Below are 26,919 nucleotides of genomic sequence, written 5' to 3' on the forward strand. Positions count from 1 at the left end.
TGAGTTATAGCTTCTATTTTAAAATGTTTAATCTCAAAGTACAGATAGCAGTACCAATAGCATAATTCATCGTCACAGAGTAAGAGAGTATTTAGCGTAATATTTATCACTGAATAATTGGGACAATTAATCTATAACACACATGTGCATGATAAAAACCACAAAAATATTTACTTTTTAATTTTTTTTTTTTTTATTACTTATTTTTGATGGAGAGAGAGAGAGCATGAGCAGGGGAGGAGCAGAGAGAGAGGGAGACACAGAATCCGAAGCAGGCTCCGGGCTCCGAGGTGTCAGAACAGAGCCCGACACGGGGCTTGAACCCACAAACCGCGAGATCATGACCTGAGCCAAAGTCGGACGCTCAACCAACTGAGCCACCCAGGCGCCCCTTAAACCACAAAAATATTTAAATAAAAAAAAAATGAAAGGCTTTGCTTTCTCCATCTTAGAAAGTGTATTAGTATTCTTATTCTGAGACAAAACCAGATTCAATAAATTAGAATTACCTTGACAGCCACTCCTTTTCCCTCAGGAAATTCTAGGAGATGAAAAGTCAGTTCTTCAACCCTGTTAATGCAGAGCTTTGGGTCAGCTGTTCTTCTCAATGCTTGGACTAATGCCCGGGTTCTGTTATCAATACTCACTCTTGCAATAATCTATAAAAACATGTTAAAATATAGATGAGTAGAATATGAAACTGCTCTAGTAATATCAACAAATGACTGAAGTTCCTTAGGTCCATAGGGAAACGAAACTTAGGAATTGGACAAACATGAGAACTTCAAGCGACACTGGTAACAACTTGCCTTTTCTCGCTGAAGAGATAACCGCTTTTTCTCCTCTGCATTTTTGTCTTTGCTGACAGGTTGCTCGGCTTTAACAGCCTCCTCCTGTTCTTCTGGCTGACTCTTCGAATCATACTTCAATTTGGGGACAAGTCCACCAATATAACCACCTACTAAAGCTTGTACACCTTCAGTGGGACGAGAAAGAAAGTTAGCAATACTTTGTTTAGTAGAAACTGGAAGTGCCTCGGGTGTGCCACCGGGACTTGCAGGCTTGTCCTCAGAACATAAGGAAGATTCTGAATCTAGCTTATCCCTCAGGGAGCCAGGATCTGGAGAGCTAGATTTCCCTTCTTCAACCTTTGTATCTTCAAGTTCCGATTTGTCCTGGAAATGTTTACTTTCTTTTTTTTGAGGCATTCTTTCCTCACGTTTGAAGTATGAATTAATATGACTTGATAAAAAGTAGAACGACTCTCCAAATTTTGTGGTTATACTACGCGTGTAACGAAACAGGCTTTGTTTACCTAGATCTTCATCTAGAACACGACTTTCCTTTTCCGAAAAAGAAGTATCTTCTGATTTGTTGCTATACTTTTTCAGAGATTTGATGGCTTGTTTAATGTTTTTCTGTTTTAACCAGCCACCATCCGATACTTTTCTTAATATTTGAGAACTTGGCTTAAATTGAGCTAAACGTGAGATCATTTCATTCTGAGTGCCAAAAACAGCCTTTGAAACAGAGTTCAAAGTACTTTTAATACGGGACATACGAATGCTCACTTTTGTTAGTCCCTTGGGGGCAGAAGTGCTAAGTTTCAAAATCCCAATGTGTAAACCATGGTGGCTTGGAGAGGAACAGTGCTTGCTGCAAGAATGTGCTTCACTTTTGGTCCATTTACATCTTATTTTGCTTGTATGAAAACCTCTTTGTAGACTGACGTGGCTTATCCTCCAGTAATGTTTAGGTGAGCACAAGAAATGCAGTTGCTTGCTTCTCTGCTTCCCACAAAGACTTCTTGCATTACTAAGGAGGTAAATATAATATATATCTGTAGTCAAATTAATAGACATAACTTACAAATCATTTATTTTCTATATGTTATGATTTTCACTTCATTCCTGAATGCTTCATTTAAGAAATGCCATAATTCATGGTCTTACCTGAAATGGCAAGAAAAAAAAATTAGGATTCAAGGTAAAATGGAAACCAGGTGTAAGATAAAATACATTTCTGCTCGAACTAAACTCAGCAGCTTGTCTCAAAAGAAGACAGAGTAATGCATTTCCATTACAGATAGCACAGATTTGACTTTTAAGCTAACCGAAAATAATTCATTTGTCAGTGCAGCAATCAAAGAAAGAAGTCAATAGTAGGATGTTTGATAAGAACTAATTTAGGGAAGCTACCCAATAGATAAGTTTTCCTATAATACATAACTGAATATGCAGTTTAGATACTATGCTGTTTTTCTTCCTTATTGTTAAAGTCTTGATTGGTTTACGTGACACTAGACATTGAGTTCTTTTAAAGAGTCAAGTCTTCTACTACCTCGTTCATTGCAAACATTTATAGTATATTTGATCTCCACCAGACATGGTGCTAGATGCTGAGACCACAAAGACAAACAGGGTAAGAGGGAACTCTCGGTCTAGAGATATAGATAGCCATGTAGAAAACACTTCACTCTCTAGTTATGTTTATTAAATCAAAGAAGTTTGACTAGAAGAAGCTATGTGCCACATCTAACAGACCAGGGGTCACCGAAGAATAAATACAAACAGTGAAATTACAAAAACATCCTCACCACATCAAATAAAAATACCAATTTTAAACAGATTATTTTGTTCTTTTAATTGCTAAAAATGTAAATGGTTGATAATATCCAGCATCGATAGTGGCCTGGAAAAATGGGACACATAGGGCTATTTGACAGTATCTAATGAAATTTTAAATACTATCTATAGAAATTTTAAAGGCACAAATTTCTTGACCAGCAATTCCAATACTAAAAATCTATTTAGAATCCTACAGAAATACTTGCCTAAGAGTGCCAAAGTATGTAAACCCTTTCCCTAATGCATTGCTTGAAATAATAAAACAATGAAAAACAACTCTAAAGGTCTTCTAACAAGGGATGGTTAAATAAATTAAGTCACATACATACAACAGAGTGGGTACCATATAATGTGATGCAGCAGTTAAAGGAAACCAGGTGACCCGCATATCTTCCATAAGCACTACAGTGAAAAAGGCAAGCTGCTATACACGTGCTATACATACGTGGAGATACAAGGAGGCAGATACGTAGCTACTACATAATGAAAGAAAACAAAACCTATATGTGCCATTTAAATCTGTGGCTACACACACACACACACACACACACACACACACACACACAGATTCTGAAAGGATAGGTACCAGTTTAATTTTTTTTTTTGACATTTATTTATTTTGAGAGAGAGAGAGAGAGACAGAGCATGAGTGGGGGAGGAGCAGAGAGAGAGGAAAACCTAGAATCTGAAGCAGGCTCCATCCAGGCTCTGAGCTGTCAGCACAGAGCCCGACGTGGGGCTTGAACCCACAAACCATAAGATCATGACCTGAGCCGAAGTCAGGCTTAACCGACTGAGCCACCCAAGCGCCCCGAGCACTAGTTTATTTGTGAGATCCAAAGAGAACAAGGAGAAGCGCTTTTACTTTTTCCTTTTGTGTTGTCTGAATTTTTCTTACAATAAGCATGTATTGTTACTTTTGTAACCATGCCAATGGTGAGAAGAGATATCCAGGTAAGGGGGGGGGGGGAGGGACAAAAAAACACACTAAAAACTGGACAAAGGTAAAAAGGAATACATGAAGTGGAAAGCTGAGAAAGAGAGAATTTTAGATAATGTGAAAAAATAAACACAAACACAAAAAAAGCATTTAAGAAAGCATATACAGGGGCTCCTTTGTGGTTTAGTTGGTTGGGCATCTGACTCTAGATTTTGGCTCAGGTCATGATCCCAGGGTTAGGGGATTGAGCCACGCTGGGCTCCCCGCTGAGCTTGGAGCCTGCTTAAGATTTTTTTCTCTCTCTCTCTACCCCTCTCTTCTGTTCACACACTCCCTCTCTCTCTCTAAAATAAAAGAAGGAAGGAAGGAAGGAAGGAAGGAAGGAAGGAAGGAAGGAAGGAAGGAAAAGAGGAAGAAAGGAAGAAAACACAGTATAAGCAAAAATGGCAAGCAGTCTAGTTTCACTTCAGGACCTACAGAGAACAATGAGGGAGAGGTAGCACATGACATTGCAAAGATAGTTTGGGCCAGATTATGCAAAGTCTTACAAATCTTGCCAAGGAGATTAAAGATCAAACTGTCAATAAAGTATTTTAAGCAAAGGAAGGACACTAGAAGGGTGATTCCAGCAGATCTCTGAAAGAATGGAATAGACAAGACTGAGAAAGATAGAAACCCAGAACCTACTGTTGACTGTTCAGATTACAGTCTGAACTGCGAACTTTCTAAATCCCATCTGAACATATTATTTTAAAATACCCAATTTTACAGAGAGGAAAAGAGAAAAGAAATGAACCTGTCTGCCTCCCAGGTTTTCCTGAAGTCCTCAGGACTTGCAGTCAATGAAAGCTGAATTAACACAAAATCCCCACAATCCCCAACGGAGAAAAATACTTGATAAAATGCAATTAAAGTCGTTGTGAATAAAACGCCATGCTCAAAACCAATAATGGACTCTTCCTACTCAACAACACAAAATCAAATACCCCAATTAAAAAATGGGCAAAGAACTCGAATAGACATTTCTCTAAAGACCATATAAAAATGGTCAACAAGCATAGGAAAAGATGCTCAACATCACTGATCATCAGAGAAATGTAAATCAAATGAGATATCACTTCAGACGCATTTGGATGGCTAGGATTAAAAACAAACAAACAGAAAATAACAAGTGTTGACAGAGACGTGGAGAATTCAGAATCCTTGAGCACTGTTGGTGGGACCGTACAATGGAGCAGCTGCTATGAAAAACAGTACTCTGGTTCCCCAAAATATTAAAAATAGAGGTATCCTCTGATCCAGCAAACCTACTTCTTGGTATATACCCAAAAGAATTGCAAGCAGGGTCTCAAAGAGGTATTTGCACACCTCTGTTCATAGCAGTACACAACAGCAGAAGTGGAAACAACTCAAACGTTTATGGACAGATAAAGAGATAGACAAAATGTGGTATTTACATACAATGGAATATTATTCGGCCTTTAAAAAGAAGGAAATCCTATCACATGCTGTAATAGGCATGAACCCTGAGGACATTCGAAGTAAAATAAGCCATCACAAAAGGACAAATACTGTATGATTCCACTTATATAAAGTATCTAGAGTTATTCAAATTCATAGCTATGAAAAGCAGAATGGTGGTCCCTAGGGTTTGGGGGAATGTGGTAAAAGGGGATGTTCAATGGGTACAGAGTTTCAGTTCTGCAAAACAAAAAAGTACTGGAGATCTGTTTTGCAACAGTATGAATGTACTTAATGCCACTGGACCATACACTTAAAAATGGTTATGATGGTAGATTTTATAATATGTGTTTTTATGATAACATAAAACAACCCCAATAGTGGTAAATCCATAATTGAGAAATCACAAGCCTGGATCTTCTTCAGTCACATTGCCTTAAAAGGTACACAGACCCCAAGCAAATGAAAACTAGTCAGAGCAGGTGAACCCCAAGGGGCCTCAGCAGAGTCAACTAAAACTACCATGAAAGGACACTTCCACAATCAGGGCAAATGGGCTATTTTACTTGACATGATCAGGAGAACTGAGCTGGCATTTTACTGGAGACCTGAATTAAGGAAAAAAGCAAATCAGTAAGGCTATCTGAGAAAAAAGCATTCGAGGCAAATGAAAAAGTAACCAAGATTTTGGAGACAGTAATAAGTTCTGTCTACTCAAGAATAAGCAAGAAGGGGCACCTGGGTAGCTCAGTTGGTTAAGCATCCGACTTGGGCTCAGGTCATGATCTCATGATTCATGATTTCAAGCCCCACGTCAGGCTCTGTACTGACAGCTCAGAGCCTGGAGCCTGCTTCGAGTTCTATGACCCTCTCTCTCTGTCCCTCCCCTGCTCATGCATGCTCTCTTTCTCTCAAAACTAAACAAACATTTAAAAAAAAAATAGCAAGAAGAACCAGGTGGCTGAAGCAAAAAAACAAAAACAAAAAACAAAACAAAACAAACAGGGAAAATGGTGGAAAAATGGGCCCAAGAGTCAAACAGAAGGCAGAGCTACAAGACTAGACCACGGTAAGGGGTCTGCATTGTTTCTTTCCAATGCTCTAACTCTCATGAATTATGAGTACACCTAACAATAAGGCACCAAAATACAGTATATGAAGCTTAAAAAAAAAAAAAAGAACAATTACAGGAAGACTAGACAATTTCATGATCATAACATTTTAATACACCACTCTAGATACCACAAATATCAAGCAAAAATTAATAAGCATACAGAATTGTCAACAAAATCAACAAGCTTCACTTAACTGCTCCCAAACCACAACACTAGTAAATGCAGATCAAAGTTTTGAGAGTAAATTCGGCTAGAACAAAAGTTAGACTGGAAAAAGGTAAAGAGAAGAATGTCAAGTGGGCAGTGCCATCATTTACTGAGAAAAGAGAGGGAAAGACTTGAGTACCTATATATAGGGTAGAATAAATTCAGTGGAGGAATAAATAGAATAGAAAGGTTTAGACCAACCTCTAGGATATGGAACCGCATTTTAACTAGAGGAAATAAGGGAATTGCTAGGTGGAGGCTCGACTGAGGATGGAAAGAATGAATCTACACAGGATTTCCCTTAGTTATTGCAATAATGCAGTCATAAAGGGACAAGGATTGAATTAAGGTAATGGCACTGCACTGGACAAAGGGTTGCTGGAGAAAGGACTCGGTAACAGGGAAGAATGGGGTAAGGAGAAGATGTCAAGACAACTCAAGTGTTTTTATTCAGAAACACAGAGAGAATACCATTAGTGAATACGAGATAACTGGGAAGGGAGCCAATTTAATATGAGAGGAAAATCTCTGGGATTTACAGGGTGAAGTAACAGTGGAACATTCAAACAGAAATGTACTACAGGAACACAGGCTGGAGTTACTAGCACGGTGACAGCTGAAAACATAAGACTGGATGTACCAAAAAAAGGTTTATAGTAATAATACTTGAGAGTTTGGGATTCACAGAGCCTGATTAAATTTCCTCTTCCTTGAAAACTGGTTATTTGCATATATATACATATATATATATATACTGTATATATATACTAGATCTAGTATATATATAGTATATATATAGTATATATAGTATATATATAGTATATATATACTAGATCTAGTATATATATATATACTACATTCTTCATAATGGTTCAGGATATTTATGAACCTACTAAAGAATTCCCTGGATTTGAAATTTTATAACTCGGGGCACCTGGGCAGCTCAGTCAGTTAAGTGGCAGTGAGTTCAAGTCCCGCATCAGGCTCTGTGCTGACAGCTCAGAGCCCGGAGCCTGCTTTGGATTCTGTGTCTCCCTATCTCTCTGTGTCCCTCCCCTGCTCGCGCGCTCTCTCTCTCTCTCTCTCTCTCTCTCTCTCTCAAAAATAAACATTTAAAAAAACCCTGAAAATTTAAAACTCTGGTTTTAGTAGTTTCTTTAGAGAGAAGAACAAGGGTAGAGCCTTGACTGTGAGGAAATCTTGTAGGAAACAAAAAAACCGCAGGAGAAAAGATACCCTGAAAAAACCAGGGTAATGGAAACCAATACAACATCAAGGCATAAAAAGAACTGGATGATGCACAAAGTAAAATATAAAACATAGGAGTGAGAGATTATAACTAAGACATGGCAGGAAGGTGTCCAGGCCTAAGAGTTCTAACTCTGACCTTTTTACAACTATGTGTCCCACAAGGGAGGCAATATGTACCCTACAGCACAATTCCTTTCTCATTACCGAGCAAAACAACTCAGGACAAGCTGTACTTTTACCAACTTTGCACGTGAACCCGATAAATACATAGTCAACTGATCTTTTCCCTCAACATCCCTATAAAAAGATACTCTCTCAAGATTTTAATATAGATCGACGGCAGAAATGCAAAAAAAAAAAAAAAAAAGCAAGACAACACTAATAAAAAGTCTACCAATAAAAATTATGAAATAAGAACATGTTCTTATGTTGAAAGCACACATAAATTACGCAATTGAACAAAACAACGTCAATGGGCTTGAAACAACGGCCTCGTAAGAGGCATAAACTCTCACTCACAGTTTAATATATTTTTTTTTAACTGTCGGATTTAAAAATTCTTAACTTTCCAGTTTCCCCGATACAATGAAGCATACTTTTGTCAGTCTGAAATCCCAGCAACTAGGACTAGAAAACCAAAAAAACACCACCTTCAATAAGACAGTCCCTTCCGGGCATTTCTTCTATGTTTCTCCTAGAAGGCCCCACTTTTCTTTAAAGTTATCACTGTACTAGGCGTAGAAACCAGGTTTCTCCCAGCATAATGACAGAAATGACAATGACGAGGAGCGCTGCAACACAATGATTCATACAGTTTCATCTTTTAAAGGGCACACACCCGAAAGTGCCGAAGCAATGGCAGTGGAGGGAGGGAGTTAAATGCGGATGGGGTTAAAAAGAAATCGCTGGTAAATAAAAACATCACGCAGGAGAATGAGCCGGTGCGCCGACAGTCGAGAACGGTGCAGAATAAGGAAACCGTTTTGACAGTCCCCAGCGAACTGATGGGACAACCCTACAGTCCAGGGGCAGCCGAAACACGCTCGGGGTCACCAGGCTGGGAGCGGTGGGGGTGGGACAGGAAGCGAGGGGCGGGACCAGGGAAACCAAAACAGTTCGCGGGTCCGTGCCAGCAAAAACCGCGGGGGGCCGCAGGGGCAGGCACCGCGCACCAATCAGCCCTGAGTCCGCGGCTCCTTCCGGTGCCCGGCCGCCTTTTGGGAAGCTGGGCGTCTCCCCGCCGTCTTACTCTGCAAGTACCCTCCGAGGACCGAGAAGGGCCGGAGAAGTGCCCCGGGGCGACCAAACTGCCCTCTTCCCTATCCGGTCGTCCCGCCTCCGTCCCCCAGCCGCCACTTACCGGGATGCAGGCCGCAACTACTTGGGCGGCAGTGGCGACGCGCCTCTTCCCGGCGAGGACGTCCACTCCGGCCGGCCCGCATCAGCTGAGCTTCCAACACAGGCAGAGAAGCAGCGGCCGCGGCGCCACCCCCACAGCTCCGTCCCGCCCCTGCGGAAGTGACGCACGCGCGGGCAGCGTCTACCCGCCGGTCCGGGAGGAGCCCCTTCGCAGGGCTCGGGCCTCGGCCTCGCTGTCAGTCGCGGGTCCCCTCTCCGAGGCATGCGCAATGGAGCAAGAGTGGGCGCGGGGCGGGAGACGTGCGTGCGTGCTTGCGCCTGCGTGTGCTGGGGGAGGCGGAGCTGGGTGGTGGGCTTGGGGTTTGTCACTGTGCTCGGTGTGCTTCTCTGCAGGTCTAAGCTTCCATCTCCAAGTCTCTGAGGGTCCTTTCCGCGCGCTGTCCAATCCGCGGAGCTGGGGGCTACGTTACCAGCTGCCGGGAGGGTGGTGAGCGGCGTGGGCCGCGATTCTTTCCCCTCCTACTCGCCGTTCCTGGGCTTGGCCACCGCGTGAAGTACTGGAAAACGCTTCCACCTAATACTATCATTTTGGAAGTTAGCCTGGGACGTTAGCATATGCATCCCACAAAAGGTCCCACGCTTCACGCTTCTGTTTTTCGAATTCTGACATTGTGTGCCTGCCACGGGAGCAAGCAATCTGCAGCCCTTAGGGCAAATACGGACCCCTGGCTGTTTTTGTACATCCGTGAGCTGAAATGCCTTTTACATTTGATGGTTAAAAAATTAAAAACATTTTGGAACACATGGCCACAACATGAAATTCAAATTGAAGTGTACATTAAAAAAAAAGTTTTAGGAGAACACAGTCTTGCTCGTTCCTTTGTATGTCAAGCAGCTTTCATGCTACAGCAGTGAGTGTGGGTAGTCACAACAGCTTCCTTTATTCTCTTGAACTGATTTTGCAATGAAATTGAGGTTAGGAAACACAGAAAGTAGGCTGTATTGGACTCCAACCTTAAAATGTTACAAAGATTTAGACTCTTCCCTTCTGGCTCACCATGTTTTAGCTTGCTGTAAAGCTACTGTAAAATCTTTAAGGAAAGAATTGTATGAGCTGTCAGACATAGTGGGTGTGTGTGTATACACACACACACACACACACACACACACACATATATATATACACACACACACACACCCGAAAATAATTTTTTTTAGTTAAGGGAAGGAAGCCATCTTGTTAGGCTCTTGGGGCACAGTTAGCTGGGTCGCCTACATCACAACGCGTGATAAACCCCCTGAAGCACATAATCCACGTTATTTAGCTATACAATAGTTAAAAGATGTATGTGACACATCAAACTTTAGAGGTGTTTGGAAGTAACTTTAGTTCTGGAGCGATGTTTCTCCCCATTGTTAAAAAAACAATGATTCTTACACTTCCTCTGTAAGGAGGACTTTATTCCGGGCTATTGCTGTAGGTGTCAAGACTACTGCAATAGCAGGAGAGAGATTGGGCTCAACTATGAATACAACAAAGACAGCTGAAGATGTATAGCCAAGGAGCAGAGAGAGGCGTCAGTGGATAGAAAATTACTAAGGACATTAAGGTTAGAGGTGATTCTTGCTAAACTGATTTCACAGGATTCTTGCTGAAGACAGACCAGTGAGGTCATAGAGCAAAGGTGAGGGATGAGGAATTTGATCAGATATCAAGGGTGATAAGACATAAAGGCTGGGAGATTCTCTCCAAACTGCCTTAGGATTCTGACTAAAATTGGACTTGGCAGGCCAAAGATGGGGCCCAGGTAGGAAGCGTAGATGAGAGGAGGGCTCACAGACACCTAATTAAAGTTTGGTCAAAGAGAGTCTTGGTCACCATCTATTCTCCCCTTGTTTTCCTTTATTCCCCAATTTAGTCAGACTTCATGATTTCAGATTTTCCTCCCACATCAGAAATTTTCAAATAACTCTCAAGTCCTTCTTTGCCCTTCCCGTCCCTCCATTGTCTACCCCCATAACTTTAACAGCCATGAATGAATGATGATTCCTACTGCCAAATCTCTCTACTCTTGCCACTGCTCTGCATTGTCATTTCCAAGGCATTGGTTTAGGCTTTCATCATTGGGACGCAATATAATCTAAACTGGTTTTCCACCCTATAGCTGGCCTCTAACCCAGACCCATTCTCTTCTGTGCAGCCAAAGTAATCTTTCTAAAGTGCAGTCCAATCGTGTTTTCCTTGAGTACAAAGTTTTTGTTGGCATTTCATCTCCGTAGAAAAAATGCATAGCATGAGAGACTCTGACACTTGCCAACCTTCTAGCCTCAATTTCACCACAGGACCCTTGCTGTTTACCTTCCAGCCATACCAATAGTTCTCCAAATACCTGTGCCTTTCTGTACTTCAGTGCGTTTGTTTACGCCTCCTTCAAAACCAGAAAAACCTACAAAACCTAAACAACTTAAACATACTATTACCATATGACCCAACAATTGTGCTCCTTGGTATGTATCCAAAGGAGTTGAAAGCTTATGTCCACACATAAACCTACACACAGAGGTTTATAGCAGTTGTATCAATAATTATCAAAACCTGGAAACAACCAAGATGTCCTTCAGTAGATGAATGAACAAATTAACTGTGATACATCCCAAGAATGGAATATTAATCAGCGATAAAAAGAAGTGAGCTTCAAGCCATAGAAAAGTGTGGAGGATACCTTAAATGCTTCCGATGAAGTGAAAGAAGCCAATCTAGAAAGGCTACATACTATATGAGTCCAACCATACAACATTTTGGAAAAGGCAAAAGTATGGAGACTATAAAAAGACCAGAGGTTGCTAGGGGTTGGGATGGGCAGGCAGGGATGAGTAGGCAGAGCCCAGAGAATTTTTAAAGCAATGAAAATGCTCTGTATGATACTATGATGATGCTACATGTTATTATACATTTTCCACACCCATAGGATGTACACCACCAAGAGCGAACCCCAAACTACGGACTTGGGGTTATTACGATGTGTCAATGTAGGTTCATTGATGTAACAAATGTACCACTTTGGTAGATGTTGATAGGGGGCAGGCGATGCATATGTGGGGTTGGAAGGCATATGGGAAATCTCCGTACCCTCCTCTCAATTTTTCTGTGAACCTAAAGCTTCTCTAAAAAATTTAACTCTTTAAAAATTTAAAAAGAAACACCAGAAAAGTCTGCTCTTATTACTTCATAGAGTAAACTATTCCTTCTAGTTGCACTTGCTTCTCCTAGTGCCCTGACAGCACAGTCTTGTAATTTATTCATTTATATGCCTATGAATTTCCTGTAAGCAGGGAGTATAACATCTATATTTGTGTCTTCAGGATCTAGCATAAATTCCCAGTGGAGGAGGTGCAGAGAGAGAGGGAGACACAGAATCCCAAGCAGGTTCCAGGCCCTGAGCTAACACAGAGCCCGATGCGGGACTTGAACTCACGAACCACGAGATAGTGACCTGAGCTGAAGTTGGCTGCTTAACCGACTGAGCCACCCAGGCACCCATCATATTATTAATACACAAGTTGTACCCCAGGTTTTAGCACGAGAGTAACAACACGAAATTAAAATCTTAAGGACACACGTAATTACATTTTTAAACTTGATTTTGAATATAAGTTACATTTTACCTAATACTTTTGTAGCTTATTCCTTGCCTTAATACTTATTTGTAGGATATTGAGTTTTACTGTCAATTTTTTGTAGTCAAATGTCAGTATTTGGGTCGCTTAACTTCAGAGTTAATACAGGATCGGAGTCCTAGCCTTATCAGTCACTGGTTGTGAGACATTGGGCAAATTTAACCTGTGCAAGCCTCCCTTTTCCCATCAGTATAAGTTCTCAGAATCTCAGTTCAATCACCTAAGGGCATTATGATCTATGGCCAGGGGCTGAGGTAGTTTGACCAGACAGCATGATCAGGCTCCCTCTGACCCCTCGGTTGTTGCATCTTTCAAGAGGACAGCAGCTCCCACAGAAACACAGAATTTGTCTTGGAGAAAAGATTTTTCCAGAAGCCGGGGAACATGGGGAAGAAAAGCGAAAAGGCTATGGGCAATACAGCAGGCACAGGAACACCGGTTGGAAGGATGGATGAATCGGCACCCAGACATAAGACAGCAAGTAGCTCTTTCCTTTCAGTAGTTTTGTATAGATAGTCTCTGAGAATTTAGGGGTTTGTCAGGGACCAACACTGGGAAGTTCTGTGCTTGTGGCAAGCAGGGACTCTGAAGTCAAGCAGACTTAGATCACTCCAGGTCTAGCCTCGCCACTTACCTGAGCAAATTGCCTGACTTCTAAGACTCAGTTCCAACATTTGAAAAGCACAGTCTTCTGTTCACAAGGACCTTTTCAATGGTGCTTGAGTCCGGTTTGAGATAGAATGTCAATCTTTAAAAGGCAGCAATACTTGCGTGTATCATATCATAAAATCCTTAAAAGTATGGATTTCAGAGATACAGCAGCCAGAGTTATTATTTTGTGTCTTGTGACCTCCTTATTTTTTGATTTCTAAAATTTTTGAAAATTTCATTTATTTATTTTGAGAAACAGAGAGGGAGAGGGAGAATCTTAAGCAGACTCCATGCCGTCAGCACAGAGCCTGATGCGGGGCTCGAACTCATGAACCGTGAGATCATGACTTGAGCCAAGATCAAAAGTCAGATGCTGAACCAACTGAGTCACCCAGGCAACCCTCATGACCTCTTTAAATCTTACTTTTCTCATCCTCTGCCAAAAGTGAGCACAATAATACTGACCTTGTAGGGTTTTACAGAGGCATAATGCATGTGAAATGCATACTTACAAATATTTATTGTACACTTTTTATGACCTGGTCGTTGTGGTAGTCTTTGAATATATGTTGGCCAATAAAAGAGTGTGGCCCCAGTCCTTGTGAACCGAGCATTTCAGCAGTATGCACACAGAGAATATCCTGAGTAAATTTTGTTGCTATTATTAGCATATCGATACCAAATTTTAGGGCTGAAAAGAAGTGCATAGGATTCTAGAGATATTATCTGAAGTTTGAGGCTAGCCTGGACCAATGTAGTAGAATGCCTAATTCTGTTCAATAAAAAATGACATTTATGAGCACTGACTATTTGCAAAAAAGGGAGCTAGGTGCAATTCTTGCCCTCAAAATGTTTTTAGAGTTATAGAAGAGGCAGATCTCTAAGTTTACTGTAAAACAAGGAAGGATGAAGTATGTTTTATAACAAAAGAACCAACAAAGTGATGTGAGAATTCAGAGGGAGCGATGGATTCCAATCCAGTTAGGAATAGGATTGCCAGGTTTAGCAAAACAAATATTGCTTGGGACATACTTATGCCAATATATATATATTTGTCATCTATCTGAAATGTGAATTTAAGTAGGAATGTTGTATTTTAGAAAATGGGTTGTATGCCAAAGGTTTAGGTGACGGGATGGGAGGTAAAGCTGTAAATGTTATAAAAAGCTAAATCGCAAACAACCTTGACTGACCTAGGAATTTGCTCCTTTTGATGATGATGCTTACTTATAGTGGGATATAATTCTGGTGAAATGGAAATCTTTTTCAGTTCACTTATTTATTTTGAGAGAGAGAGAGAGAAAGAGAGAGAGAGAGAGAGCTGGGGAAGGGGCAGAGAAAGGGGGAAAGAGAGAATCCCAAGCAGACTCCATGCTGTCAGCCCAGAGCCTGATGCAGGGCTTGAAATCACAAACCCAGAGATCATGACCGGAGTCCAAATCAAGAGTCAAGTGCTTAACCACCTGAGCCACCCAGGTGCTCCCTGGCGAAATAGAAATTCAACCTTTCACTCCATTTTTGAATATCTAGGTTGTAGATGTAATGAGGCTATAATAGCAGAAAGTACCATAGCGAGGGCCAGGTATGGGGGGGCTGCTCTGGAAAGAGGTCCTGCGTGATTATTGGAGAAGAGTGGGATCTTAAAAGAAGCTGGAAGTGACTTCAGATGAATTAATTGAAAAAAAACAGATACATTTTAAATGAACTCAGATTAAATAAAGAATCAATCAGAGCACCTTGAACACCTAGAGAAGAAGAGGAAAAGACCTGTCTAAAAGAAATGGGAAATGAGTTATCTTGAGGAAAGTTAGCAGATGCTTTTAGACATGTGAGTCAGTCTTCAGAGTAGGTGAAGCAAGCCCGTTTGGGATTGAAATATTCCGAAACTATGATGCACCTTACAAATCCCCAAAGATCAGGAAGTGAAACAATGCAAGGGAATCACAACCTGTGAGTCAAGAGAACATCTCATCCCAGCGAGGAAGCCCAAACGCAAAAGCTTCCTTATTTTTCAGCCAAACATGTACAAAGCCAGGAAATTTGGCTGCATGGGAGAAGGGGGTGCTTTGCTGACTAATATGCCAACCACAATAATTCCAATTAATGATTAGTTCATTAGACGGTAGGGGGAAAAATTCCTAAACGGAAGTAAAATTGTCCCAAAAATGTGATCTGCGATATAGGAAGAGACGGGGTGGGGGCAGACATGTTCTATCACACTGATTACCTGATGGAAACCATATAAGGATATTGGTGTTACTTTCTTCTTTCTCCCCTTTTGGCATTACATAAGTAATGTTAACTTCATGACATATTTGTTGTATAAATAGAAGGAGAAATGAAGACAAGTAAAACCTGACTCCAACCTCCTCGAGCAATTCTATTTCGAATATTTTCAAACGTCTCAAACAATAATTTTAAAATTTGAAAAGGCACATTTCATACCATTTGCTGTGTTTAAGAAAGCTGCATCTCCAAATAACAACAATAAAAAAAGACTACCAGCATCATATGAGTGTGGCTGTATGGTCTATATAGGTCATTATATTTATAGATTTTTTTTTTATCTATACCAAAACTTCATAGTTTTGCTTTATGCCCAGTAGAAAACTGAGCTATATATATTCCATATAATGCATCTTGAATCTAGAGAACTCTAGATACTTTGACTAGAGTGATTTAGTTAGCCTTATGATTCTTATATAGATATCTTAACATCTCTTTTCAAGCATAATGAATGGGTAGCATTTATTACTAAAAAGTGAATATGGTAAAGATTGAATCATTTCTCAAAGACCATCCAATCAGACTTTAGAATTCCTTGGTATAGTCCTAATATCTGAGTTAAAAACTCAGGTTTAGGCAGATTGTGATTCTGTATAAACTCAACTATTTTCCGTTAATTGCAAAACAACTTATTGTACAACTAGATGTAAAGCCTCCTTGCCTCCACACTTCCCTTCCAGCTGATAGTACTGTGATGCATAAAGTGGCAAATTGTTTCAGAGTGGGCTTCTGGTGGTTGCTACATACAGTCTTTGAATATGTGTTTTCAAAAACCACTTTTATGATTTTCCAGGTATGAACTCATAAACTAATTTAGTAAATTTCCAGGATACAAAATAATATACAAAAATCTGTTGTATTTCCATATACCAGTAACAAACATCAGAAAGAAAATTAAGACAAGAAGCCCATTTTTAATTGCATCAAAAAACCCTAGGAATAAATTTAACCTAAAAGTGAAAGACTTGTACACCAGAAACTATAAGATACTGATGAGGGGCACCTGCGTGGCTCAGTTGGTTAAGTGCCCGACTTTGGCTCAGGTCATGATCTCACAGTTCATGAGTTCGAGCGCTGTGTTGGGCTCCGTGCTCACAGCTTGGAGCTTGGAGCTGGAGCCTTCTTCGGAGTATGTGTCTCCCTCTCTCTCTGCTCCTCCCCTGCTTGCGCTCTCTCTCTCTCTCCCTCTCTCTCTCTCAAAAATAAATAAACATTAAGGAAAAGATTCTTAAAAGATACTGATGAAAGAAATTGAAGAAGATACAAATAAGTGAAAATGTATTCTGTGCTCATGGAATCAGAAGGATTAACATTGTTAAAAATTTCACGCTACCACAAGCAATCTACAGATTCAATACTGTTGCTATCAAAATTAAAATGCCATCTTTCATAGAAATAGAAAAAAAACAACCCTAAAATTTGTACAGAGCTATAAAAAAGTGCAAATAGTCAAATCAACCTTGAAAAGGCAGGGGGAGGCATCATTCTCCTTGATTTCAAATTATATTATGAAGCTATCATAATCAAAACAGTATGGCATTGGCATGAAAACAGACACATAGGTCAATGGACTAGAATAGAGAGCCCAGAAATAGACCCATGCATATATGGTCAGTTAATTTATGAGAAAGGAGCCAAGCATACACAATGGGGAAAGAGCAATTTCCAATAAATGGTGTTGAGAAAACTGGACAGTTGCATGGAAAAAAAAATGAAACTGGACCACTAACACCATATGCAAAAATTAACTCAAAATAAATTCAAGACTTGAACATAAAACCTGAAACTGTTAAACTCCTGGAAGAAAACAGAGTATAAGCTCTTTGATGTTGGTGTTGGTGATGATTTTTTTTGGGATTTGATACCAGACCAAAAGCAACTAAAGCAAAACTAAACAAGCGGAACTACTTTAATCTAAAAAGCTTCTGCACAGTGAAGGAAGTCATCAACAAAACGAAAAGGTGACCTATGGAATGGGAGAAAATATTTGCAAATCATATATCTGATGGGGGACTAATACACAAAATGTTTAAGAACTCATATAATTCAATAGCAAAATGTCAAATAATCTGATTAGAAAATGGGAGAAGAACTGAATAGACATGTTCCAAAGAAGATCTACGGATGGCAGACAGACACAGAAAAGGTGCTCAACTTCACTCAACATCAGGGAAATTCAAATCGAAACCACAAGGAGATATCACCTTCACACCTGTTAGAATGGCTGTTATCAAAAAGACAAGAAATAACAAGTGTTGGAGAAAAGGGAACACTTGCGTGTGGTTGGTGGGAACGTAAATTGGTACAAGTCACTGTGGAAAACAGTGTATGGAGGTTTCTCAACAAATTAAAAATGTAACTACCATATGACTTTTAACACTTACTGCCTTAGCAACTTTCAAATATGCAATGAATACAGTATTATTACGTATAGTTGCCACGCTGTCCATTACATCCCCATGACTTTTTTCTTTTATAACTGGAAGTTAAAATTTAGTAAATTTTAGTAAATTTATAACTGGAAGTTAAAATAAATTCCATTTCTGGATATTTGCCCAAAGACAGAAACACTAATTCTAAATGATGTATGTATGCACCCATGTTCGTTGCAGCATTATTTACAGTAGTCAAGATAAGGAACCTAAGTGTCCACTGGTGGATGAAGGGACAAAGAAAATGTGGTATTTACATACAATGAAATCTTGCCATTTGTAACAACATGGATAGAGCTTGAGGGCATTAGGCTAAGTGAAATAAGACAGAAAAAGACAGTGTGTAATCTCACTTATATATGGAATCTTAAAAACAAAAACCCTATCTCAGCCCTCCAAATAGCCCCTAGATACAGAGAACAGATTGGTGGTTGCCAGAAGTGGGGGGCAGGGGACAGGTGACCTGAGTGAAGGGGGTCAAAAGGTACAAACTTCCAGTTATAAAAGAAATAAAGTCACGGGGATGTAATGGACAGCGTGGCAACTATACTTAATAGTACTGTATTCATTGCATATTTGAAAGTTGCTAAGGCAGGAGGTCTTAAAAGTACTTATCACAAGAAAATAACTTTGTAACCAAAAAAAAAGAAAAAAGAAAAAAGAGAAAACAATCCATTCGATCTTGGAAAAGGTAAATTTACAAGTGAAACGGCTTCCTGTGGAGAAAAATGAAAAACAAAGTTGGAATAATGTCAGTCTTGAGGTCATCTCATTCTATTTGCAAAGAGGTTTTGAGGTGAGGGCTAGGGGGTTAGCGTCAGGAAACGCCAGCCACAGCTGAAGAAAAGTGTTGGTTTTCCAGCTGGAGTAGGTGGAGTCCCATGGCTGCTGTTGGTTAGAATGAGCGAGACTGAATCTCACAGAGAACTAGATTGAATACAGTTTTTTCATTCTGATTTTTTTTCTTCCTTAAGTAAAATATTCTCCCAGTGCTTAACTGAACATACTCAGAGGACAAAAAAATTGAAGTTCTAAAATTGGGATATATAAGCTTAATGTTTAAAAAGAAGTTTATTTTAAAATCCTAGAAGGTTAAAACTCTTTCTTTCTTTCGTTCTTTCTGTCTGTCTTTCAGGTTTTAGAGACAGAGGGTGAGAGAGCGCATGTGTAAGAAGGGAGGGGAGAGGGAGAGCAAGAGAATCTTAAGCAGGCTCCACACTCAGTGTGGAACCCCATGCGGGGCTGGATCCCACCATCCTGGGATCGTGACCTGAGCCAAGATTAAGAGTTGGACGCTTAGGCCACAGAGCCACCCAGGCGCCCCTAAAATTCTCTGAATATAGCTCCTTTCTCTCCGAAAACTGTTAGAGTAAGGCATTAACCTTGGTGATTATCCGAAATTGTTTGTCAGAAGACAAAGTCAACCTGTCCTGTGCAGGAGCAGCTCCGAAGCCGATGCTGCTGGAGATGCCGCCATCTTGCCTACTCTTCCTCCTCCAAGGGAGGTGCCATCTGAGAAAGCAGTTGGTGGGTAATCCCTGCTCCTGGAAGGATGTGGTTGGGTCGCTTGTCATTCTACAGTTGTTAAATTGCACCTATGAAATATCTTTAGGAAAGTAACAAAAGGTAACAAAACATAACAAAATCTGCAAATGCTAATGCTCAAACATATCTATACTCCTATGTCATGAACCAAGATCTTAAGGGCCAGGCATGATGCCCTTTTGGACACCAAACACCCAGTGGCTAAGCCTACCCACATACTGGAGGCAGCACCTGGGACTTGGACCTCTCCCAACTCTGGGCATCTGTGTTCTTGGTCCTTCTCTTTATCTCTGTCTGTGAATCCATGTGGGTGGCTCCCTCTGTCTCACTCTCCCCCAGGGGCAACATAACTTTCTTCCAGGGAGGCATGGGATTTGAAACCAGAAGGGGCCAGGCAGACCACCCCATCCCACCCCTCCATTTCAAAGACAGAAAGGAGTTGGAGGCCCAGGCAGGCCATTCTGTCCCTCTCACGTTCCCCCCTGCGGAAAGCGACCCAGGCAGCGTTTCTGAACAACTTTAGGTGCCAACCAGACTGAAGGGCATCAAACAAGCAGGTTGCAAGAGACCCATATTTTTAAAAAATTGAATATTCTCTGTCCTTTATTTCTAGTATGGCTCAAATAAAATCTCAAATGATGAAACAAAAGTCTTAGATGGCTGAAAGCCAGAGACAAGTCTTAGTAACAGGTCAGGAGGCTGGAGGCTGGGGGACAGTCCCTCTGCTCTAGCTTTAACTCTACACATTCATCTCCTGTTCAAGGGAACATGGGGGAACACACAGAAAGGCCGTCATGCTAGATCATCTCAAATGCTGAAAACCTCCAATTTCCAAAGGCGCGTTCTCCCTAGGGCCTGGGAGAATGAGATTTAAGTTTTGGTGAGACAGAGGACTGTGGTTTTCTGTATCTACTGATAGAGATCCTTTTGCCCTCAATGGCCCCTCTTAGTGATGTAAGTCAAATCCACTCACTGTTCTGAAAGAAGAAATGTGTCACACTTTTGTGACTCAGCAAAGGCCCAGAACTTAGAAATCTGTAAAGATCTGTAAAGATAGACAAAATGCATCCCTTGTATATCATTTTAAATCTGCAGAATTTTTTCTAGGAGCCAAAGACTTTTCAGGGAGGAAGGTAAACAGAACACAAATATCTCTGAGGTTTAAAGCTTTTATTTTTTAATGTATTTTTTTTTAAGTTTTTTTTTTTTTTTTTCCATTCTGAGCGAGAGCACAAACACAAGCAAGGGAAGGTCAGAGAGAGAGAGAGGGAGAGAGAGAATCCCAAGCAGGCTCGGCACTGACAGTGTGTGGCCCAATGTGGGGCTTGAACTCATGAACCTGTGAGATCATGACCTGAGCTGAGATCAAGAGTCAGACGTTTAACCGACTGAGCCATCCAGGCGCCCCAAGGTTTAAAGCTTTCAAATAAAACATGTTTGATGGATTAGAGTGGTCACAAATGAAACCCGCTATCAGAAAAGGCCAACAGGGACGCCTAAGAGGAAACTCGTTGTCCGGGAAGGATCTAAACGGGTGATCTGGCTATAACACCAGAGCCTAGGTATTCTCAGAAGAGGGCTGAATCAGGGCATGATTTAAGGCAGAGACTGTGCCCCCTCCTGATACAGATCCCATTTATTTTACTGTTTATTTCCATGGGAGGTTGATGCATGTGTACCAACCCAAAGAGCTGGTGTCTAAAAGCCTGAAGTTGTGTTCAGCCACTGTGGTTGTCGCCGCCGGGGCCTATGCCTGACGGGGCATAGATCGGAGAGTGGAACACCGTCATCTGGCAGTAAGGAAGCTTTGCAGGATCAGCAGCTGTAAACACCACACTAAGCAGGACTGCTGGAGCCCCCGGTTTCTAAGGAAGGCTGGTCCTTGGTTCCCAGGTGATTCCTCAGACTAGCAGAGCCGTGCTCAGGAGCTGTGCGATCCTGGAGGTTTATGACACGCTGGATCTCGGCCACCACAGCACACCTGCAGAGGGTTGCACCTGCATATGCGTCCAGAAATGAGCAGTTGTAGAGATCAGCAGTGATGGGGACAGCTGGTGTCGTGCTCTCTGGACAGATGGTGGCAGCAGGCAAGCACCAAGGAGGACTGACTAAATATAGGAGTATAAGCTACTCTTGAGGCTCTCTAAATGGCCTGGGGTGGGGCTTCAGAATAAAATCTGTATTTCCAACAACGTGAGTATTTGCAGCTTCATCATCGTAGTTTGAACATTGAAAACAATATAATAATGTTTTGTAAACCTGAATTGTGGAGTGGGACATACTAGTTATATATATATTTAAAAAAAAGCAAGTCCCGGGGCACCTGGGTGGCTCAGTCGCTTAAGCGTCCAACTTCGGCTCAGGTCATGATCTCACGACTTGTGGGTTCGAACCCCGCTTTGGGCTCTGTGCTGACAGCTCAGCCTGGGGCCTGCTTCGGATTCTGTGTCTCCCTCTCTCTCTGCCCCTCCACCACTCGCACTCTTTCTCTCTCTCAAAAATAAATAAAAACATTAAGAAAAATTTGAAAAGCAAGTCCTTGCAAACTAGAGTACTTACTTTACCTATCATAATTAGTAAATTACTTCTTATGTAGTTTTGAGCATGTTTTAGCCCAAGTGAACCCCATGCATGGATGCTAGCCTATTGCTCTGGTCTGCTTTTCCTAAATATTGGGGTACATGGCAAGGCATATTTTTACTGCCTGAAGCTGGCTTCCTGCCTGGTTCACTCCTACTTGGGCCTTTCCGGGTTTTCCTCTCCCTCGTGCTGTGGGTGCACAGTAGGGATGTGGCAGGACAGACAGGACTTGGGAGATCTTTTTTGTTGTTGTTAATGTTTATTTATTTTTGAGAGAGCAACAGAGTGCAAGTGGGGAAGGGGCAGAGAGAGAGGAAGACACAATCCAAAGCAGGCTCCAGGCTCTGAGCCATCAGCACACAGCCCAATGTAGGGCTATACCCCACGAACCATGAGATCACGACCTGAGCCGAAGTCAGACGCTTAACCCACTGAGCCACCCAGGCGCCCCAGGACTTGGAAGATCTGAGTGAGGATGACAGAAGGAGGACTGTAGTGACACCCAGGTGCACACCCAGGTGCAGAACAGAGACAGAGGCTGTGCTAAGAGGTGATGTGAAATGGTCTCAGATGTGAAATGGTCCGATTGCCTTGGAGAAGCTCGACTCCGAATCGAGAAGGAAGGCCTGCTTTCCTTCAGCCACTCCTGCAACCACACAATTCCCTCTGGGGGAGAACCGGACAGGCCTTCCATGTGTGACAGCAGAGGGCGATGAGCAAGGGAAATAAAAGGAGGAATCCTGGAGGGAGAGGCTCTAGGTGAGGCAGTGGGGGGGGGGGGGGGGTAAATGGGCAAGACAATGGTGTGAAGAAGTCCCCCAGGGAGAAGGTGGCCATGGCACCAACCCAACAGTTGAGAACAAAACCCCTTTCCCCTCTTTTAGGAAAATTAAAGACAATTCAGAAGAAGATTAAAGCTGCTACTTACCAATCTCTCTAGGGATTCAAGGAGGTCACTGTCTAAACAGAGGCTTGTTTTACATCGTTTCCTGAACAGTCCATGTGTGCTAATCAGCTAGTCGTAAGGCCCCCGCCCACGTGTGCCCTGCCCCCAAGAGATGGTTGTTAATATCCCATCCCATCTGAAGCCAAAAGCACAGTAAGGGCTACAGAGAATTTTGATATCTTACTGGTCTGCAGCCTGATTTGGGCTACTCCACACAGATTTAGTATGGCCTCTTTTCTTCAGAAGCGAGGGGATCCTAAGGATACTGAGCCTTATCTCAGTGTCAGAGCCGAGTGTCAACCCACATTCATGTCTGGGCCTGGGATGGGTGGAAATGGGCCTGAGGGGGATCTGATTTGGGGGCAAAATGACACTTCTCTAAGACATTTGAGCTCACGACAGTTCTAGTTTTGGATAGAAATTGCGGATAAGAAAGGGAACCTATTTCCTGGCCAGGAAAGGTTTTAGGCACCAGATCAATTTGTTTACAGAGAAACAAGAAAAATATCATTTCGTCCTCTAGAGAAACACTGTGACTCCTACTTTCTTTCAGCTCTTGGAAGTTTGATTGATATTTACATTTCTTTTCTCCACTTTCTCTACCTCTAACTGACCCTTGAGGTTCTATCAGGTCAAGAAGGACCAGTCGTAGCTGAACAACTTTTGTTATGCAGTGCACGCACACGCATGCATGTGCGTGTGTGTGTGTGTGTGACTGATGTCTGATGCCTAAGTTCATGGTCTTCCTCCAACACCAGGCTGTCTCTGAAGGAGAAGCAACTAATTCCTGCGATAGGATTGTTTAACTCTGTGTTCTGTGTTTTGTATTTAACTTAAGTTACTCAGAAGTAATGGAGCGTCCTGGTAATAGACCTTTGATGGGAAGATGGGTCAGCCCCTGACTAAAAAAGATAAATGGCCAGACCCTCTTCCTCTAGCCCTCTGGCAGCCAGGGTTCGGGCAAGTGACCTGGTAGTATAGTCAGACATCTGTGCCCAGCGCTTGGACGTGGGGGCCAGGATTATAAACACCTACTGAAGCTAATCTAGGTGTGATGTATCCCACATCGTGGACTTGGCTATGCCTGTGAGCCCTGCCTGTAAGATCACATCTCTCAGCCCATAATCAGGGCAGGAAATGTGGCAGGATGCTTTGTCGATGTGTGTGCAGTGACCACATTTGACTACCCCCTGAGTTAGATATTTCCTACCTATCAGTGTGTTGTCGCTTGTAAGAATGGGACTCTGCTGGTGTTTCATCATCAGAACATGAGCTTCCTTTCCAGGGCTATGACCCTGAGGCAAACTCTAGCCCTTTTGTGCGCTACCCTAACACCTGGAAGGAGGAGGCCCCATCTCACTATCCTTAGGGGTGGCCCTCTGGGTGATTGAATCAGGATAGTCAGGTGGTTTGCTGCGAGTGTGGGTGCTCTGTTCCACCCACACGGTATCAGGAAGTGTTGCGTTAATGAGCCGCCCAGCTGACTCTGATGTGGGTTGAAGCTCAAAGCTCTGACTTACTCTCTGGCTCCTTCTCACTGGGCCCATTCATGCACGAATGAGCATAATCCCAGGCTCAGCACCTCCACTTGCCCGGATTTGGGTTACATCCACCGCCCGAATTCCTCCTGCCTTTTTGCCCTTCACACCACATTGAACCTGCCAGAACCTGCCACTTCCTCAGAGCATGCCACTGGACTGGCCAGCTGTCCCCATGAGGCAGACTCCTTGGGTGGAGTCCATCCATTCCCTCAGCCTCATCTTCTCTTGGCTCAGTTTTTCTCTCCACTGCCCAGAACGAAGCCAAAAATTAATTATGACGTCCCTAAATCCCCCCTGAACCGATGTCCACATGACTAAAATCGTGAATCATCAGAAACTCAGACATTTTTTATTTTTATTATTTTTTTAGCGTTTATCCATTTTTTGATAGAGACAGCGTGAGTGGGGAAGGGGCAGAGAGAGAGGGAGACACAGAATCTGAAGCAGGCTCCAGGCTCTAAGCTGTCAGCACAGAGCCCGACGCGGGGCTCAAACCCACAGACCGTGAGATCATGACCTGAGCTGAAGTCAGACGCTCAACTGACTGAGCCACCCAGGTGCCCCTCAGACATTTTTTAATACCTTAAAACAAAAGCCTTAGCCATAAACACTGAGGATGCTTGGAACCTGAGCGAGGCGGCACTGGCCAAACTAAGAAATCAAGGTGTTTTTGATGTAGGTGTCCATTTTGCATCGGGTTCCTCTTAAAAACAAAACAAAACAAAAACAACCCTCTTAGGAGGGCCAAAAAATTATTTGCTGCCTATTTTAAAAATGAAGAGACTCAAAGATTCTATTGCTTGCCCCAGAATGCATGTGGCTAATCTGAGTCTGAACTGCTGTTGTCTTGCTCGTCCCAGGTGTCCAATTCAAGGACTGTGCCAGCTCCCCTTTCCCTCTGCATCACACGATGACACAACAGTCTATTAGCAATTTGGAGCCATCCAGAAGGCAATACTCTGAGGGTGTTGGAGGTGTTACACTGCCCCAGGGAAATTAAGCCTTGTCTGCGCCCTGGTGTCCGTTCTTCTTGAACAGGCTTTCCTGCTGGAGCAACAGCAAAATGTAATCATCACCACCTCCTATAAGCTTTTATATTCTTTTCAAAACTTACTAATAACAGGGTAATTGCTGTAATTCAACGTCTTCTTTCCTTGAAAAAGAGGCTGGCCTGTGCACCTAATTAAACCTGCTTTTCACACTCTGACCAAGGTGTCAGATTTTGATCAGCCAAATCCCTTGGGGCTTGGCCTCTCCTTGAAGAGAGTTTATTGTTAAGGGTCTGGTGAGATTTTGAGTTGAAAAGTGATTAGTGAAATTGCTCCTCATTCTAACTAGAGCTCACAAAAGAGCGAAGAGCGAAGGGTTCCGTTGTCACTGGTAAAGTAGACAAAACCACTATTTTTTTTTTAACTTAGCCAAAGAAATGTGAAATTTCTATGAAGTCTTGAGAGGTGCCTCTCAGACTCGGAGACTCTGAAATCTTTAATGGTTGATGGTATCTATTTGACTTCTTTGAATAATGAAGTGTGAACCAGGTCACCATAGGACCCATTTTGCCTCGAAAATCCAAAACCAATAGACAAGTAAAACCTTGGTTTGCAAGCACAATTCATTCCTGAAACAGGCCTATCATCCAAAGCACTTGCGTATCAAGGTGAATTTCAGGAACCATTGGCTCGGTTGTGACCACGTGACATCTGGCATCACGTACGACTCATATTGCAAGACATCGCTCGTTTATCAAGTTAAAATTTATTAGAAATGCTTGCTCATCTTGTGGAACACTCGCAGAGCCCGTTACTCGCAATCCAAGGTTTTACTGCATCTCCAAGGCCAGTCTTCTTTGTGACCCAAGACTGCAATTTTCACATTTTGTAAATTTGAAATAGCAAACAGCTTTCATCTTTAAAAACCCTCATCTGATCCTATATTCCACCAACTACTGCCCTCTTGCTCTTTCGGCAACTTCACGGTCAATGGACAGTTTTCAAATCTTAGCTTATTTGTCCTCTTGGCAACATTTGACTCTGTCGAGCACACCTTTCTTGAAATTCCTTTATTCTTCGGATTCCTCAAGCACCCTTCTCTCTGGTGTTTTTCTATCCCATCTCCTCCAGTTCCAAACATACCTGCTTATCCAACCAATGCTTGCTATTGTCCAAATGAAGCTATCTGGGAAAGAGAGGGGGTGAGCTCATGGGGACTAGGAATTATTTAATAAGTTGTGCTTTCTTTGGTACATCTGTTCAATAGAGCCTTCTATAATTACGCACTTGAAATGTGGTTAGTGAATGTGA

General features: G+C 42.0%; 1 protein-coding gene across 3 annotated transcripts in view; it reads right to left on the minus strand.

Annotated features, from left to right (window-relative positions):
• Nucleotides 1-9,226, minus strand: part of PNPLA8 (patatin like phospholipase domain containing 8) — a 46,586-nt gene extending 37,360 nt beyond the window's left edge. Inside the window, exons 1-3 of one of the 3 annotated variants that reach the window (XM_027071643.2) lie at nucleotides 8,962-9,226; nucleotides 810-1,952; nucleotides 510-659 (exon numbers count right to left, since the gene is read on the minus strand). In XM_027071643.2, the coding sequence (XP_026927444.1) occupies nucleotides 510-659; nucleotides 810-1,862 (1,203 nt within the window). In that variant the 5' untranslated portion in view covers nucleotides 1,863-1,952; nucleotides 8,962-9,226. The remainder of the gene's footprint in view (nucleotides 1-509; nucleotides 660-809; nucleotides 1,953-8,961) is intronic. The other 2 variants (XM_053218643.1, XM_027071644.2) reach the window with 2 other exon arrangements.
• Nucleotides 9,227-26,919: the final 17,693 nt, after the last annotated feature.

Source organism: Acinonyx jubatus, chromosome A2, assembly GCF_027475565.1.
Source record: "Acinonyx jubatus isolate Ajub_Pintada_27869175 chromosome A2, VMU_Ajub_asm_v1.0, whole genome shotgun sequence".
Lineage (NCBI taxonomy): Eukaryota > Metazoa > Chordata > Mammalia > Carnivora > Felidae > Acinonyx > Acinonyx jubatus.